This window comes from Balaenoptera musculus, chromosome Y (genome assembly GCF_009873245.2).
Source record: "Balaenoptera musculus isolate JJ_BM4_2016_0621 chromosome Y, mBalMus1.pri.v3, whole genome shotgun sequence".
Classification (NCBI taxonomy): domain Eukaryota; kingdom Metazoa; phylum Chordata; class Mammalia; order Artiodactyla; family Balaenopteridae; genus Balaenoptera; species Balaenoptera musculus.
The window spans coordinates 1,544,536-1,563,370 of NC_045807.1; the positions used below are offsets into that span (position 1 = coordinate 1,544,536).

General features: G+C 46.7%; 1 protein-coding gene and 1 pseudogene across 1 annotated transcript in view; one reads left to right on the top strand and one right to left on the bottom strand.

Annotated features, from left to right (window-relative positions):
* LOC118889462 (H(+)/Cl(-) exchange transporter 4-like) overlaps positions 1-18,835 on the top strand; it is a 68,348-nt gene that overhangs the window by 34,216 nt on the left and 15,297 nt on the right. The window contains 3 exon segments of the mRNA XM_036841224.1: positions 8,913-9,067; positions 13,552-13,651; positions 17,873-18,060. Coding sequence (XP_036697119.1) covers positions 8,924-9,067; positions 13,552-13,651; positions 17,873-18,060 — 432 coding nt within the window. The 5' untranslated portion in view covers positions 8,913-8,923.
* On the bottom strand, positions 12,038-12,160 carry LOC118889469 (annotated as a pseudogene).

Here is an 18,835-nt window from a genome sequence, read left to right on the forward strand (position 1 = left end):
TATGGTGTTAGGGAGTCTTCTAATTTCATACTTTTACATGTACCTGTCCAGTTTTCTGAGCACCACTTATTGAAGAGGCTGTCTTTTCTCCTCTGTATATGCTTGCCTCCTTTATCAAATATAAGGTGACCATATGTGCGTGGGTTTATCTCTGGGCTTTCTATCCTGTTCCATTGATCTATGTTTCTGTTTTTGTGCCAGTACCATACTGTCTTGATTACAGTAACTTTGCAGTATCGTCTGAAGTCAGGGAGCCTGATTCCTCCAGCTCCATTTTTCGCTTTGAAGATTGCTTTGGCTATTTGGGGTCTTTTGTGTTCCCAAACAAATGGTGAAATTTTTGGTTCTAGTTCTGTGAAAAATGCCAGTGGTAGTTTGATAGGGATTGCATTAAATCTGTACATTGCTTTGGGTAGTAGAGTCATTTTCACAATGTTGATTCTTCCAATCCAAGAACATGGTATATCTCTCCATCTATTTGTATCATCTTTAATTTCTTTCATCAGTGTCTTATAATTTTCTGCATACAGGTTTTTTGTCTCCTTAGGTGGGTTTATTCCTAGATATTTTATTGTTTTTGTTGCAATGGTAAATGGGAGTGTTTTGTTAATTTCACTTTCAGATTTTTCATCATTAGTGTATAAAGATATAAGAGATGTCTGTGCATTAATTTTGTATCCTGCTACTTTACCAAATTCATTGATTAGCTCTAGTAGTTTTCTGGTAGCATCTTTAGGATTCTCTATGTATAGTATCATGTCATCTGCAAACAGTGACAGCTTTACTTCTTCTTTTCCGATTTGGATTCCTTCTATTTCTTTTTCTTCTCTGATTGCTGTGGCTAACACTTCCGAAACTATGTTGAATAATAGTGGTGAGAGTGGGCAACCTTGTCTTGTTCCTGATCTTAGTGGAAATGGTTTTAGTTTTTCACCATTGAGAACGATGTTGGCTGTGGGTTTGTCATATATGGCCTTTATTATGTTGAGGAAAGTTCCCTCTATGCCTACTTTCTGCAGGGCTTTTATCATAAATGGGTGTTGAATTTTGTCGAAAGCTTTCTCTGCATCTACTGAGATGATCATATGGTATTTCTCGTTCAATTTGTTAATATGGTGTATCACGCTGATTGACTTGCGTATATTGAAGAATCCTTGCATTCCTGGAATAAACCCCACTTGATCATGGTGTATGATCCTTTCAATGTGGTGTTGGATTCTGTTTGCTAGTATTTTGTTGAGGATTTTTGTATCTATGTTCATCAGTGATATTGGCCTGTAGTTTTCTTTCTTTGTGACATCTTTGTCTGGTTTTGGTATCGGGGTGGTGGTGGCCTCTTAGAATGAGTTGGAGAGTGTTCCTCCCTCTGCAATATTTTGGAAGAGTTTGAGAAGGACAGGTGTTAGCTCTTCTCTAAATGTTTGATGGAATTCACCTGTGAAGCCATCTGGTCCTGGGCTTTTGTTTGTTGGAAGATTTTTAATCACAGTTTCAATTTCAGTGCTTGTGATTGGTCTGTTCTTATTTTCTATTTCTTCCTGGTTCAGTCTCAGCAGGTGGTGCATTTCTAAGAATTTATCCATTTCTTCCAAGTTGTCCATTTTATTGGCATAGAGTTGCTTGTAGTAATCGCTGATGATCGTTTGTATTTCTGCCATGTCCGTTGTTACTTCTCCTTTTTCATTTCTAATTCAATTGATTTGAGTCTTCCCCCTCTTTTTCTTGATGAGTCTGGCTGATGGTTTATCAATTTTGTTTATCTTCTCAAAGAACCAGCTTTTAGTTTTGTTGATCTTTGCTATTGTTTCCTCCATTTCTTTTTCATTTATTTCTAATCTGATCCTTATGATTTCTTTCCTTCTGCTAACTTTGGGGTTTTTTTGTTCTACTTTCTCTAATTGCTTTAGGTGCAAGGTTAGGGTGTTTATTCGAGATGTTTCCTGTTTCTTGAGGTAGGCTTGTACTGCTCTCAACTTCCCTCTTAGAACTGCTTTTGCTGCATCCGATAGATTTGGGTCATCGTGTCTCCGTTGTCGGTTTTTTTTAGGTATTTTTTGATTTCCCCTTTGATTTCTTCAGTGATCACTTCGTTATTAAGTAGTGTATTGTGTAGCCTCCATGTGTTTGTATTTTTTACAGATCTTTTCCTGTAATTGATATCTAGTCTCATAGCGTTGTGGTCGGAAAAGATACTTGATACGATTTCAAATTTCTTAAATTTACCAAGACTTGATTTGTGACCCAAGATATGATCTATCCAGGAGACTGTTCCATGAGCACTTGAGAAAAATGTGTATTCTGTTGTTTTTGGGTGGAATGTCCTATAAATATCAACTAAGTCCATCTTGTTTAATGTATCATTTAAAGCTTGTGTTTCCTTATTTATTTTCATTTTGGATGATCTTTCCATTGGTGAAAGTGGGGTGTTAAAGTCCCCTACTATGATTGTGTTACTGTCAATTTCCCCTTTTATGGCTGTTAGTATTTGCCTTATGTATTAAGGTGCTCCTATATTGGGTGCATAAATATTTACAATTGTTATATCTTCTTCTTGAATTGATCCCTTGATCATCATATAGTGTCCTTCTTTGTCTCTTGTAATAGTCTTTATTTTAAAGTCTATTTTGTCTGATATGAGAATTGCTACTTCAGCTTTCTTTTGATGTCCATTTGCATGGAATATCTTTTTCCATCCCCTCACTTTTGGTCTGTATGTGTCCCTAGGTGTAAAGTGGGTCTCTTGTAGACAGCATATATACGGGTCTTGTTTTTGTATCCATTCAACCAGTCTGTGTCTTTTGGCTGGAGCATTTAATCCATTTTCATTTAAGGTAATTATCGATATGTATGTTCCTATTCCCATTTTCTTAAATGTTTTGGGTGTGTTATTGTAGGTGTTTTCCTTCTCTTGTGTTTCTTGCCTAGAGAAGTTCCTTTAGCATTTGTTGTAAAGCTGGTTTGGTGGTGCTGAACTCTCTCAGCTTTTGTTTGTCTGTAAAGGTTTTAATTTCTCCATCAAATCTGAATGAGATCCTTGCTGGCTAGAGTAATCTTGGTTGTAGGTTTTTCTCCTTCATCACTTTAAGTATATCCTGCCACTCCCTTCTGGCTTGTAGAGTTTCTGCTGAAAAATCAGCTGTTAACCTTATGGGGATTCCCTTGTGTGTTATTTGTTGTTTTTTTTCCTTGGTGCTTTTAATATGTTTTCTTTATATTTAATTTTTGATAGTTTGATTAATATGTGTCTTGACGTGTTTCTCCTTGGATTTATCCTGTATGGGACTCTCTGTCCTTCCAGGACTTGATTAACTATTTCCTTTCCCATATTAGGGAAGTTTTCAACTATAATCTCTTCAAATATTTTCTCAGTCCCTTTCTTTTTGTCTTCTTCTTCTGGGACCCCTATCATTCGAATGTTGGTGCGTTTAATGTTGTCCCAGAGGTCTCTGAGACTGTCCTCAGTTCTTTTCATTCTTTTTTCTTTATTCTGCTCTGCAGTAGTTATTTCCACCATTTTATCTTCCAGGTCACTTATCCGTTCTTCTGCCTCAGTTATTCTGCTATTGAGCCCATCTAGAGTATTTTTAATTTCATTTATTGTGCTGTTTATCGTTGCTTGGTTCCTCTTTAGTTCTTCTACGTCCTCGTTAAATGTTTCTTGCATTTTGTATATTCTGTTTCCAAGATTTTGGATCATCCTTATTATCATTATTCTGAATTCTTTTTCAGGTAGACTACCTATTTCCTCTTCATTTGTTAGGACTGGTGTGTTTTGACCCTGCTCCTTCATCTGCTGCGTGTTTTTCTGTCGTCTCATTTTGCTTATCTTACTGTGTTTGGGGTCTCCTTTTCTCAGGCTGCAGGTTCGTAGTTCCTGCTGTTTTTGGTGTGTGTCCCCAGTGGCTAAGGTTTGTTCAGTGGGTTGTGTAGGCCTCCTGGTGGAGGGGACTAGTGCCTGTGTTCTCGTGGATGAGGTTGGATCTTGTCTTTCTGGTGGGCAGGTCCCCGTCTGGTGGTGTGTTTTGGGGTGTCTGTGACCTTATTATGATTTTAGGAAGCCTCTCTGCTAAATGGATGGGGCTGTGTTCCTGTCTTGCTAGTTGTTTGGCATAGGGTGTCCAGCACTGTAGCTTGCTGGTCGTTGAGTGAAGCTGGGTCTTGGTGTTGAGATGGAGATCTCTGGCAGATTTTCGCCATTTGGTATTAACGTGGAGCTGGGAGGTCTCTTGTGGACCAGTGTCCTGAAGTTGGCTTTCCCACCTCAGAGGCACAGCCCTGACGCCTGGAAGGAGCAACAAGAGCCTCTCATCTACACGGCTCAGAATAAAAGGGAGAAAAAATAGAAAGAAAAAAAGAAGATAAAGTAAAATAAAGATAAAATAAGGTAAAATTATTAAAATAAAAAATAATTAAGAAAAAAAAATTTAAGTAAAAAACAAACAAAAAACAAAAACCGGACGGACAGAACCCTAGGACAAATGGTGAAAGCAAAGGTGTACAGACAAAATCTCACACAGAAGCATACACATACACACTCACAAATAAAGGAAAAGGGGAAAAAATAATATATCTTCCTCCCAAAGTCCACCTCCTCAATTTGGGATGATCCGTTGTCTATTCAGGTATTCCACAGATGCAGGTATATCAAGGTGTTTGTGGAGCTTTAATCCACTGCTTCTGAGGCTGCTGGGAGAAATTTCTCTTTCTCTTCTTTGTTTGCACAGCTCCCTGGGTTCAGCTTTGGATTTGGACGCGCCTCTGCGTGTAGGTCTCCTGAGGGCGACTGTTCTTTGCTCACACAGGATGGGGTTAAAGGAGCAGCTGCTTCAGGGGCTCTGGCTCACTCAGGCCGGGGGGAGGGAGGGTTACAGATGCGGGGAGAGCCTGCGGCGGCCGAGGCTGGCGTGACGTTGCAGCAGCTTGAGGTGCACAGTGCGTTCTCCTGGGGAAGTTGTCCCTGGATCACGGGACCCTGGCAGTGGCGGGCTGCACAGGCTCCCAGGAGGGGTGGTGTGGAGAGTGACCTGTGCTCGCACACAGGCTTCTTGTTGGTGGCAGCAGCAGCCTTAGCGTCTCATGCCTGTCTCTGGGGTCCGCGCTGATAGCCGCGGCTGGTGCCCGTCTTTGGAGCTCGTTTAGGCAGTGCTCTGAATCCCCTCTCCTCAGGCACAAGGAAACAAAGAGGCACGAAAAAGTCTCTTGCCTGTTGGGCAGCTGCAGACTTTGGCCCGGTCTCCCTCCCAGCCAGCTGTGGTGCGCTAACCCCTTCAGGCTGTGTTCACGCCGCCAACCCCAGTCCTCTCCCTGTGATCCAACCGAAGGCCGAGCCTCAGCTCCCAGCCCCACCCACCCCGGAGTGGGAGCAGACAAGCCTCTTGGGCTGGTGAGTGCTGCTCGGCGCCGAGCCTCCGTGCGGGAATCTCTCTGCTTTGCCCTCCGCACCCCTGTGGCTGCGCTCTCCTCCGTGGCTCCGAAGCTTCCCCCCCTCCGCCACCCGCAGTCTCCGCCCGCGAAGGGGCTTCCTAGCGTTTGGAAACCTTTCCTCCTTCACAGCTCCCTTCCACGGGTGCAGGTCCTGTCCGTATTCTTTTGTCTCTGTTTTTTCTTTTTTCTTTTGCCCTACCCAGGTACGTGGGGAGTTTCTTGCCTTTTGGGAGGTGTGACGTCTTTTGCCAGCATTCAGTGGATGTTCTGTAGGAGCAGTTCCACGTGTAGATGTATTTCTGATGTATCTGTGGGGAGGAAGGTGTTCTCCGCGTCTTACTCTTCCGCCATCTTCTTCTCTCTAACATGAACTTTTTAATAGACTGTTCAAGTCTCTGCAATTCTTCGAGCTGCTGGCTTGGTTTTTCTTACGCGGGCTACCCATTGTGGGTCAGCAGCCTGCCATCTTCTTTTTCCCATCAGAGATCGTCTTTGCCGCCTGTAATGCAAGGCTATTACCATCTTGTTTTTCTAGAAATGAAAATGAAATCTTTGCTTTCTAATTTTATACCTTCCCTTTTATTATTGGCTGATACTGACTTATGCAATATGATTCTTCCCTGAGCATTCATCAGTGGGTATAGTTTTCAGCTTGGCCTGGCTCAGACTTCAAACTTTTAAAGTAGCAAAGTTGCACAGACAGTTAATAAATCAATAACTATGGCCATTTTATTGCTTGTAAGGTGATTACTCCACTCTTCCTGTAGCAACTTTTCAATTTGATCAAAATGCAGTTTTGTCAGGTCGTGGTTGAGTCCTCCAGATATAAAAATACATAAAGGAATTGAGAGAAGTCTATGCTCAAATATTTTAATAACTGCCTTTCACTTCTTTAACCATCTTATTCTGGCGCTTTTGTGTTTCCCGTCCTGTAATTCAGATTTCCATGCTCTTTGCCAAAGAAATTTTGATTTAGTGCTTATTCCAATCTCTTGTCTTTGTAAGAGTGTATTATTTTTCTTGCTAACTGGTGGTGAACATTGGTCCTACTGCAAAGCATTTCCTCCATGTCAGATTATTTCCGATGTGATCTGTAAATCAGGTTCTGATGGTGGTTTAACATGGAAGATGTCTTGGTTTATTTGAGAGTGTTTCCCAGACAAGTGGAGGCAGAATAATGTGAGTGGAATTGTTATCTTAGGCAGGAAAGGAAGAAATCCTCCACTTTGCTACTGCCCTGGCAGCAGGCACCCTTTTGACAGTATTTTAAGGAAGATTAGAAGTGAGGGCCCGCACTCAGGGCTGCTTGCCCGGGGCAGTGTGCTGCCAGCCTGGCATGGCTCTTGGTTTGTCTTAGTCTGTTCGGGCTGCTATAACAAAATACCGCAGACTGGTTGGCTTATAAACAACAGACATTTATTCCTCACAGCTCTGGAGGCTGGCAGCCTGAGATCAGGGTGCCAGCGTGGTCAGGTGATGGTTCTTTTTCCAGTCACAGATTTCCTGTTGTGTCCTTACATGGTGGAAGGGGCAAGGGAGCTCCCTGGGGCCTCTTTTATAAGGGCACTAGTCCCATTCTTGAAGGTACTGCCCTTATGACCCAATCACCTCCCACAGACCCCACCTTCTAATACCATCCTTTGGGGGTTAGGATTTCAATGTATGAATTTGGGTGGGGGGACACACACGTTCAGACCATAGCATGGCTCACGTGGCAGGTTGTCCTGCCTCCTTGTTATCCCCATGGCATCCCCCCCACCCCTGGTGCAGAGGACCACTCCCTCTGTGGATCACCTTGCCTCCTACCAGTGAGTTAAGTCTTAGCATTTTCACTCTGCTGTTGCTGTACATCTTGAATATCCGCAGTGACAACCGCAGAGGTTGTCTGTCTCAGTGGTCCGCTTTATCTCCCAGGAGAACCGGTTACTGGTGTGACTACAGTGATTTGGTTTTGAGTGGTATGCCTCAACCCTGTTTCCCCCAGGCCTCTCATGTTGATGCCCCGCTTTTGCAGAATGTGAGGTTTTCCAGAAATGGATATAGTTGACCCTCATTATGAGCGGTTCCATGTTTGTGAATTTGCCTGCTCACTAAAACGTATTTGTAACATCCAGAGCAATACGTGGGGCGCTTGCCCGGTCATTCGCACAGTGCACTGCAGAGACTCAAAAAGTTTGAGTTGCCAGAAATGCACGATCCTAGCTGAGGTTGGAGAAATCGGTGCTCTGCTGTCTTGTTTCAGTTCCCAGACCAGAAACAAGTGTTCTTTTCACAGTCTCTTTAGTGCCATATTTTTCGCGTTTTTGTGCTTTTTTTATTGGTAATTTTGTTGTTTCCAGTGGCCTTGAAATGCAGGGCAGGAGTGCCTGTAGTGTTTCTAAGCACGGGAAGGCCGTGCTGGGCCTTATGGAGAAAATACATGTGTTAGACAAGCTTCCTGCAGCGTGAGTGACAGTGCTGTTGGCTGTGAGTTCAGTGTGGATGAACCAACGACATATATTTGATAAGGTGTCTTTAAACAGAAACACACAAAACAAGGTTGTATATCGATTGGTTGATGAAAATGTGACCGGAGGCTCAAAGGAACCTAACCCTGTATTTCTCTTGGGGACGGTGATTTAGTACTCACTAATTCGGTGGCCATGGTGACTTTATAGCACATAACTACCACAAATAATAAGAAAGTAACATGTGTCAGAAACAGACTCACAGACTTAGAGAACGAACTTATGGTTACTGAGGGGAAGGGTGGACGGAAGGGATAGTTAGGGAGTTGGGGATTGACATGTACACCCTGCTATATTTAAAATAGGTAACCAACAAGGACCTACTCTATAGCACAGGGAACTCTGCTCAATATCCTGTAACAACCTAAATGGGAAAAGAATTGGAAAAAGATACATGTGTATGTATAACCGGATCATTTTGCTGTACACCTGAAACTATCCAACACTGTTAATCAACTATACTCCAATATAAAATAAAAAGTTGAAAAAGAGAAATTAACGTTTGTGTCTCCCCAAAATTCATATGTCGACACCTAATCCCCAATGTGATGGTAGGAGGAGGAGGGGCCTTTGGGAGGCGATGAGGTCATGAAAGCTGAGCCCCCATGGATGGGATTAGTGCCCTTGTGAAAGAGACCCCAGAGAGCTCCACCAGACGAGGACACAGTGAGTAGATGGCCATCTGTGGACCAGGAAGTGGGCTCTCACCAGACACTGAATCTCTAAGTGCCTTGATCTTGGACTTCGCAGCCTCCGGAACTGTGAGAAATAAATATGTGTTGTTGATAAGCCACCCAATCTATGGTATTTTTGTTATAGCAGCCTGTGCTCACTAAGACAGACTATATGTATCTTTCATCACAGCAGAGGTGCCTATGCTGAGATGTCTTTCCTGTACAAGAAAAGAGCGCACGTGGATTGTTCTGCCAGGTCTGTGCAGGTGTTCTGCTTACGTTTTTAACGACAGGTTTTCTCTCCCAGGTGTAAGTAGCATGGTCAATGCAGCAGCGATGAGTGGCTCTGGAAACCTGATGGATTTCCTTGACGGGCCATTCCCTGGTGTGGGGACATATGAGGACTTCCACACCATTGACTGGCTGAGGGAGAAGTCACGGGACACCGACAGACACAGAAAGGTACATGCTGTTCATAAGGACACTTTGAGAGGAATCCCTTTGGAGGCCATGCTTTCATTGGACAGTCACTGAGGTAGAGCTTGGGTTCATGTGTCATGTGCTGAGCTAGGTTCTAGAGAAGAGAAGGGCTAGTGGGAGAGGCAGAGATGTGGACAGGTAATTATAATACCAGGTGCTTTGGGTGGAAGGCGGTGCCATACAGAGGTGTGTGTTCAGGGCAAGGAGGGGACTCTGGAACCAGACAGATCGGATACATCCTGACTTTGACACCTTTAGGCTGGCTGACTTTTGGGGTGCCATTTCTGGACCCCACCGTCTCATCTGTAAGGATGGAGTTAATTATACCAGAAGATTAAATGGGGCTGTGTGTGTATGAAAGCACATATTACAGTGCCTGGCCTCTAGTAGGCAATCAATGTATATTTTTATGGGCTGCAGTAAAGTTATGTATCAAGTGCTGTGGGATCATTCAGGAGGTATGGTTAGGGAGGGAGTTTTTAGAGAGGGTGAGATTTCAGTGGGGTCTTGAAGTATGACTAAGAATTTGCCAGGCAGAGGAAGGGGAAAGGATTCTTATCAGGAGTGGCTCTTTTTTAGGTCACAGAGGCATGAAAGACTGTGGCACATTTAGGCAGTTCAAGGAGCTCTAAGGTTTGGTGGCAGATTCACGGAAGGGGAGGACTAGAGATGAGTCCGGCCACGTGGGCGATGGGGCCGCATTGGGAACGACTGAGTAGAACGTGAAGAGGAGTTTGGATTTCCTTTTTTTTTTAAGATTTATTGTATTATTTATTTATTTAATTAATTTATTTTTGGCTGCTTCGGGTCTTAGCTGCGGCACACAGGATCTTCGCTGAGGCATGCGGGATCTTTTCTTTGCGGCGCGCAGGCTTCTCTCTAGTTGTGGTGGGCAGGTTTTCTCTCTTTAGTTGTGGCTCACAGGCTCCAGGGTGCGTGGGCTCTGTAGTTTGCAGCATGCGGGCTCTCTAGCTGAGGCACGTGAGCTCAGTAGTTGTGGTGCGTGGGCTTAGTTGCCCTGTGGCATGTGGGATCTTAGTTCCCTGACCAGGGATCGAACCCGCGTCCCCTGCATTGGAAGGTGGACTCTGCACCACTGGACCACCAGGGAAGTCCCTAGATTTCCTATTTATTTATTTATTTGTTTATTTATTTATTTTTGGCTGCGTTGGGTCTGCATTGCTGCGCGTGGGCTTTCTCCAGTTGTGGTGAACGGGGCCTACTCTTTGTTGTGGTGCATGGGCTTCTCGTTGCGGTGGCTTCTCTTGTTGCAGAGCACGGGCTCTAGGCACGCGGACTCAGTAGTTGTGGCTCACGGGCTCCAGAGTGCAGGCTCAGTAGTTGTGGCTCACGGGCTTAGTTGCTCTGTGGCATGTGGGATCTTCCTGGACCAGGGCTTGAACCCGTGTCCCCTGCAATGGCAGGGGGATTCTCAACCACTGCGCCACCGGGAAAGCCCTGGATTTCTTTTTCATGGCCACAGGATACAAGAGAGATGCACTGCCAGGGGAGAAACAGGAAGCTTGGAAATGAGCTCAGGAGAAAGGGGAAGAAGATCTGTCAGAGGGCAGTGAAGTGCCGACGGAGAGAGGCTTGGGGTCCAGATCCTTCACAGGAGCCGTTGCCAGGATGGAGGCGGGTAGTGGGGCCAGGATGACGCCCTGGCTGTGGTCAGAAGAGGGTGATGCCTTGGATGACGAGAGGGGAGAAAAGGGACGCGGCAGATTTCAGGGGGAGGCCACTGAGTTCGGTTTCAGGCGCTGTAAGTCTGAGCCGTGTGTCCAGCCTGTGGCTGGAGGTGGTCGGCAGGCGAGAGAACCCTGTGCAGTTCAAGGGCAGGGTCAGGGCTGTTGGTGGAGCACGGGGGGTCCTTGGCGTGCGAGTGGGCGCTGAAGCTTTAGAAGCGGCCCAGGTGGCCTGGGTCTGGAGAGAGAGGGGTCAGGAGCAGTTGGGCCCCGGAGCAGTGCCAAGATTTAGCGGGCTCCGGGGGGGCGGGCTGGGGGTCAGTGACCGATGCTTAGAAGAAGCAGGTGGAGGTGAAGGAGGGCAGCCAGCCGAGTGGCCACAAGTGAAAGGGGGAGAGAGTGGCGAGGACGGGGCCCTCCGCGGAGGGGTCAAGTCGGAGACGAAGCAGCCGCGAGGGGGCTGCCGGCGACCGAGGGAGAGCAGCTTCCGAGGGTGCGCTGAGGGGGCAGTGCCGTCCAGAGTGTGACTGTGTCGCATCATTTCACGCAGGTTGACAGGGAAGGAGGCAGAGAGATGTGTAGGGAGCGAGGTAGCGTCGAGAAGCTGACGCAGCCGCTTGGCTCCGACCTGGAGGAACGGGGGAGCTGGGGCACCCTTCCGTCCGGAGCAGGGGTCGTGGACTGTGGCCCTCGGGCAAATCCAGCGCAGCGCGTGTCCGGCTCTGCGCCGGTTCCTTGGCTCGCAGCCCCGCCCGCGCATGCGCATGCTCCATATGGCTCCTCTTGTGCTACAGCAGCAGAGTCCGGTAGTTGCCACGGAGACCATCTGACCTGCCCAACCGAAAATAGTTACTTTCCGTCTCTTTACAGGAAATGTTTGCCAGCCCTTGCTCTAAAGGGTCATGAGGGGAATGATGATCTCAGGAATGTAGGATTCTGTTAACACAGGGAGGCAAAGGGGTCCTCTTACAACGTGTTTAGATGTAACCATCTGCCTGGAAAGCGTGATCCAGGCTGGCTCATTCAGCCTTCTTGCTGTTAATCAAAACTACAAGGAGGTATCACCGCACACCGGTCAGAATGGCAATCATCAGAAAATCTACAAACAACAGTGCTGGAGAGGGTGTGGAGAAAAGGGAACCCTCCTACACTGTTGGTGGGAATGTAAATTGATACAGCCACTATGGAGAACAGTGTGGAGGTTCCTTAAAAAATGGAAAGTAGAGTTATCATGTGATCCAGCAATCCCACTCCTGGGCATGTATTCAGAGAAAACTCTAACTCAAAAAGATACATGCACCCCAATGTTCATTGCAGCGCTATTTACAATTAGCAGTAATCACGCCTTGGATAAACCTCATTGGCTGTGATACTGCCACTGCACAAAGCTAACGGCACTATTCACAATAGCCAAGACATGGAAGCAACCTAAATGTCCACTGACAGAGGAATGGATAAAGAGGGTGTGGTACATATATACAACGGAATATTACTCAGCCATAAAAAAGAATGAAATAATGCCATTTGCAGCAACATGGATGGACCTAGAGATTATCATACTGAGTGAAGTTAAGTCAGAGAAAGACAAATATCATATAATATTGCTTATACGTGGAATCTAAAAAAATGGTACAAGTGAACTTATTTACAAAACAGAAATAGACTCACAGACATAGAAAACCAACCTATGGTTACCAAAGAGGAAAGGGGGTGGGGGAGGGATAAATTAGGAGTTTGGGATTAACATATATACACTATTAGATATAAAATAGATAAACAACAAGGTCCTACTGTATAGCACAGGGAACTATATTTAATATTTTGTAATATGTATAATGGAAAAGAATCTGAAAAAGAATATATATATATAGGTATAAAACTGAATCACTTTGCTGTACACCTGAAATTAACATTGTAAATCAATTATACATAAATTAAAAAAAAGGTTCTTGGGACTTCCCTGGTGGCGCAGTGGTTAAGAATCCACCTGCCAATGCAGGGGACACGGGTTTGAGCCCTGGTCCGGGAAGATCCCACATGCCGCGGAGCAACTAAGCCCGTGTGCCACAGCTACTGAGCCTCCGCTCTAGAGCCCGCAAGCCACAACTACTGAGCCCACGAGCCACAACTACTGAAGCCTGCATACCTAGAGCCCGTGCTCCGCAACAAGAGAAGCCACCGCAATGAGAAGCCCACGCACCGCAACGAAGAGTAGCCCCTGCTCACCACAACTAGAGAAAGCCCTCGCACAGCAATGAAGACCCAACGCAGCCATAAACGGAGGGAGGGAGGGAGGGAGGGAGGGAGGGAGGAAGGAAGGAAGAAAGAAAGAGAAAGTAAGTTCATTCTTGTTGTTAACATGTAGCCTGGAAAATGAAAGAAGGAAATGAAGTCTTTGTCGAAGAGGGTCTTTTGTGAACAGACCTTATGATTTAAGCTAAAATAATGATTTGTATTCAAAACGGTGACACCGAAGTGATGTCTTCCTTCAGAATGGCTTTGAAATAGTCAAAGATCAAATCACACTTAGTGAGGTTTTTTTAATTAAGTGAATTTTTTGGGATTCTTTGGAGACTGTTATGGCATCTTTATAGCTCTGTGAACTAGAAAGCCCATTTAACCATTGTGCTAGGTAACTGAAAGAATCACGTAAGTGGCAGTCTAGTTGCTTCATTATATTCGTTTTCTCAATCACCGTGTGGCCTGAGGAAACAGTTTCAGAGAAGGAAGCATGAATTGGAAGGTGTATCCACGCCAACTCCGATGTCTTTCTGTTTCTAGATAACGAGCAAGAGCAAGGAGTCCATATGGGAGTTCATCAAGAGCTTGCTGGACGCCTGGTCGGGATGGGCGGTAATGCTGCTCATCGGCCTGCTGGCGGGTACGTGGGGCGTTTCTCTTGTCCTTCATGCGAGGGGGTTGTTCCTTCAAATACCTAAGAGCACAATACACGACGATGCACTTAACATAAATCTATCATCAGTAAAGCAAGAAGGCCCCAAGGCACGGACGGGCCCAGGTGCGGTCATTGGAGAGCGGTACCGAGAGAGCGGGTTGGCCCTTTCCACACTGTACAGAGGTTTACTGCCATGCTGGATTTTACTGAAAGCACACATTTCACATTCTATAGTACTTGACCACGTAGAAGGCGAGAAAGGACGGGAACATGTTGATCTCTAAAAATAAAACTTCCTATGAGACTGGCCTTTACTAACACCGGCAGGCCCTGAGATGAATTGTAAACATCGAGAGACGCTCACAGTAACGCGAGACACCACAGGGTCTGAGGTAGGCCCCGGGGAGGTACCTCCAGCCCACGGGTTGTTCTGGCCCTCAGGGACTCCGTGTCCTTCATTTGTATAATCCCAACACCGTGTTTGTGAGCAGTAGCTGTTTCCAGAGTGAACGAATGAGTATCTGGAGGGGACACCTCCCCTTTTAATAGCAAATGCACCAGCCCTCCGTGGAAATTGTTTCCTGAAACTTACTTCCTTTTAGGAGGCTGTGAAGGTTAATGTCTAAGAAGAAAAAAAATGTGATCATGCTAAAGAGATTCCCTTAAGAAAACCCCCCCTGCCTGTAGTAACACGCTAGTTGTGGTGATAGGACTGATTAGAGAATGGCAGTGCGATACAGGTTGAATATAGTACATACTTGCAGAGCACCTGCGGGGCATAGAGTAAGATTTTGTGATTAGAGGACTTGGATTTCTGGCCGCCCTGTCACTCGTTACATCTACAATGGTAGGAGGGGCTTGGTTGCCAGGGAGGGACTCCCTCTGCCTGGCATGTCCTGAAGGGCCCAGGAGAGAGCTGAAGGGGCAGTCCTCTCCTTCCGGTCACCGCAGCTGCCCGCCCATCCCCCCCGCCCTGTCCTTCCCCTCCCAGCGGCGCGCCCGGTGTATATTGGCAGCAATGCTGGGAGGGAATTCGAGTTCATGGACATACGGCGTTTTGCCACCCATTCGTTTGGCTCTATGAAGACCTTTAAAGGTAGGTGGCGGGGGGCGGGGAGGGTAGTCTGCTGCGAATTTTGATGTCTTTCTTTAGAATAGATTTATAAAACTGTACCCTGTGTTATTCTTGGCTCCTGGGAAGAAGGGATGAGTACGGGAAATGAAGGAATCAGAGTAGATGTCTTGGCATCCTGCTGGAGTCACACAGCGTAGATTTATCAACTGATCTCAGAGCCCTGTCGGGCTGTCTTTAACAAGTCAGATACCGACCATCGGGCTTCACTGTTAATCCGGTTTCCATCAGTTCTTTCAGGAAGAATCACCTGGGGAATTAAAAAAAAAATGCTGCTGCCCAAGCTTCAATTAAATAGTACCCCTGGAGATGACACCCTAGCACTGAGTAAAGCCCCCTTTCCCCTGTGATTCTAATGTGCAGCCGGGGGTGAGGACCACTGGAGAAGGGCGATCCCATGGTCACATCAGCAGGTGAATATAGGAGGGAGGCAAGAAAGGGGTGATCTTGGCAGTGAAGGTGGCTAAAGTGTTCTTTTGATCTGGATGAAGGAAAGCCAGAAAACTGCCCCATTCACCTTCCCGTTCCCCAGTGGCGAGCCCCAGGGGTCCCACTGTCTGGCCTGTCACCTCCTTAGTGGCAGCCCAGACATTATATTCTGACGCCCAAGACGGAGAGGCCCCAAAGCTGCGGCTCCTCTGCAGGGCATTAACCAGGAGCCACCACTGGGTGTCGCTGTTGCTCCACACAAGGCAGTTTTTGTTCAAATGTCATCTGCTTGAGGTGTTCTCTGACCACCTTTTCTAGAAGTACGTCTCTCCCTCTCTGAGCCTCGTCGCCCCCGCCCACTATATGTATGTATGTGTGTATGTATGTAACAGCTTTATTGAGCTATAACTCACATACCAAAGAGTTCACCTAGTTAAAGTGTACAACTTGGTGGTTTTTAGTGTATTCACAGAGTTTTGCAACCATCACCAAGGTCAATTTTAGAACATTTTCATCAGCTCCCAAAGAACCTCCCTACCCTTTAGCTATCAGCCCCAGTGCCCCTAGCCTCCTCTCAGTCCTGGGCAACCGCTAATCTACTTTCTGTCTCTGTAGATTTGCCTATTCTGGACATTTCATAAAATGGAATCATACAACATATGGTCCTTTGTGACTGGCTTCTTTTACAGCATAACGTTTCCGTGGTTCATCCATGCTGTCGCGTGTGTCAGTACTTCATTCCTTTTTGTTGCCATTGTAGGTGGACCACATTTTGTTTCTCCGTTCAGCAATTGATGGGCATATGGGTTGTTTCCACTGTTTGGCTTTTGTGAATATGCTGTTGTGAACATTTGCGTACATGTCTTGTGTTGGGTATATGTTTTCATTTCTCGCGGGCAGATGCCTAGGAATGGAAGTGTTTGGTCAGGTGGTGACTCCTTGCTTAACTTTTTGAGGACCTGTCCGACTGTTCTCCTGCACCACTGTAGGAAATGGCTGCCATTGGAACGTGCTGTATTCTCCTCTCTAGCACCTACCACCTTCTGTTGGAGCCCCTCATTTACTTACTTATTCAGTCTAGTGTCTTCTCGCCCAAGGTGAGATTCCATGAAGGCAGGGACCTGAGTTTGCTGTGTTCACGGCTGTACCCCAGGGTGTGGAACAGTACGTGGCACGTAGTAAGTAGGTGCTCAATAAATAGCCCTTGAGTGAATGGATGGACCTGAGTTTTATGATTTTCATTCGTTTGTTGCTCTCATTCATTCAACATGGATATATAGTTCCAGCTATGTACCTGACATGAATACAACAATGGCCCTTGCCCACTTAAAGGGGACACAGGGTCTAGACACCTGGTTTGATCCCCACCGTGGCACACAAACTAGACAAGAGACTCCCCCCACCCTTATAGACTAGTTGGAGTGTGTGTGTGTGCATGTGTGGGATGTGTGTGTGTGTATACACATATATATAAATACTGATCATATCAGGATGTGGTAAGTATGGTGATGGGAGAATGCCTGGGAAGTATACTTAGCCCAGACTTAGGAAATCAGGGAAGGCTTCCTGAAGGAGGTGATATAAATGCCAGCACCTGGAAGATAAATAGGAGCTTGCCGGGTTGGGGCAGGACAGTGCTATCTGAGGCGGTGCAGAGAGGAGGGCCTGGTGTGCCAAGGAACACTGTGTGGGCAGGGTGTGGGATTCGTGACGGAGAGAGAGGAGCCTGGAGAGAAACGTGGGAACGGCGGTCAGAGCCTGCGCACTGCTGAGGATTCAGGTGTTCTGGCTAGAACAGTGGGCGACTGCTGATGGAACCAGGAGAGTGGCAAGGCCAGGTCGCCTGAGGCTGGCGTATGGCTGCCTTTGGTGTTGATGCCGGTGGGGAATTGATGTTGTAATGAGGAGCCAGTAAAAGTGTGAAAAGTTTGGTAGCCCGAAAGTATTCCCTGCCTTTGTAAAAGACTGGAATGGGTTATTCTAGAAGGAGACCTAAAATGGCCTTCTCTGACCCACTGCATACTCGATTTTATCCCACTTCTATCGGCCTTTAAAGTAGTTATTTACTTATGTAGCTCCTCTGTCCTTTATCCACAATTTTTTAAAACTCCAGAAAGTTCTAACAAGTGAGATTTTTCAAGCTGGACTCCATTTGGTGGCAAAACTTTATTTCGGTGACGAGGCTGTTGTAAATCGTTTTGTCTCCGTTCTGTCTGAGTTGTCAGGTTTCCTGGAGGATACTCATGTGTGTGATCCCAGCATCCTGCCCCAGAAGCCGCTGAGGGGGTTACATGATGTATAGGGTGTAGGTACCCTGTTTCTAAGATTCGGAAGGGCTGGCTTCTGAAAGCCGCTCGGCCCCAGGGGCTTGCGGTGGGCTCAGCGCTGCGGGTCTCTCCCTCCCGCCCGATCAAAGCCCCCCGAGGACAGCGTATCGTTGGCCTTTGTGTCTCACTGGGCTGGGCACCACCTTTGCCACACCTGGTGCCCTGCCACTCGCTCAGGTGACCTCAAGACTGAAGAAAGAGGCTTCCTGGGTGCGTGGCAGCCCGGGGCACGGGCATCTCCGCCTGGCCCTCCGGGCGCACGTGCTGCCCTGGCCCACGCCGGCCGTCCCTCTGAGTGGCTCTCGCTGCTTCTTCCAGGCACCCTGGCCGGGGTCATCGATCTTGCCGTCGACTGGATGACAGACCTGAAGGAGGGCATCTGCCTGTCGGCCTCCTGGTACAGCCACGAGCAGTGCTGCTGGACTTCCAATGAGACCACGTTTGAGGACAGGGACAAGTGTCCCCTGTGGCAGAAGTGGTCGGAGCTGCTGGTGAAACAGTCGGAGGTGGGTGCAGGGGCGGGTCCTGGCTGGGAGCCCCGTGGCTGGTGTGGGGGGACGGCTGGGAGCCCCGTGGCTGGTGCGGGGGGACGTCCGAGCTCTCACCTTGCAGCGTCTGTCCTGACCGTCGTCGTGGCTACTACGAGTGCCACTTGCCGCTTGGCTTTTTCTAGCTCTAGGGTTCAAACTGCACTTGGAAAATCCTTTCCCACTATTTCATGTGCACGATGTATGTATTTTCTTTAAAGCCTTTTGTTTGGCTTTATTTTTCTTACTGAGAGTGATTTCTTGATCATGCTGAAGAAATAGGGTTGATTTTTATCTCTTCTGATTGAGAAGAAAAGATGTTACTATTTTTTAATAACAGCTTTAGTGAGACATAATCCATATTCCGTGGGGTGTACCCATTAACGGGTACAATGCGATGGCTTTTAGGATATTCACAGAGCTGTGCCACCATCACCCCAATCTAATTTTAGAACTTTTTTATCACCCCCAAAGAATCCTTGTACCCATCAGCAGTCACTCCCCATTTGCCCCCAGGTCTGCCAGCCCTAGGCAACCACGAATCTACTGTCTTCTCTCTGCAGATTTCCCTGTTCTGGACATTTCATGTAACTGGAATCATACAATCTGTGGACTTTTGTGTCTGGCTTCATTCACTTAGCGTAATGTCTTCCAAGTTCATTTGTGTCGTAGCATACATTGGTACTTCTTTTCATGGCCAAATAACATTCCATTGTCTGGATAGAGCACATTTCATTTCTCCATTCATCAGCTA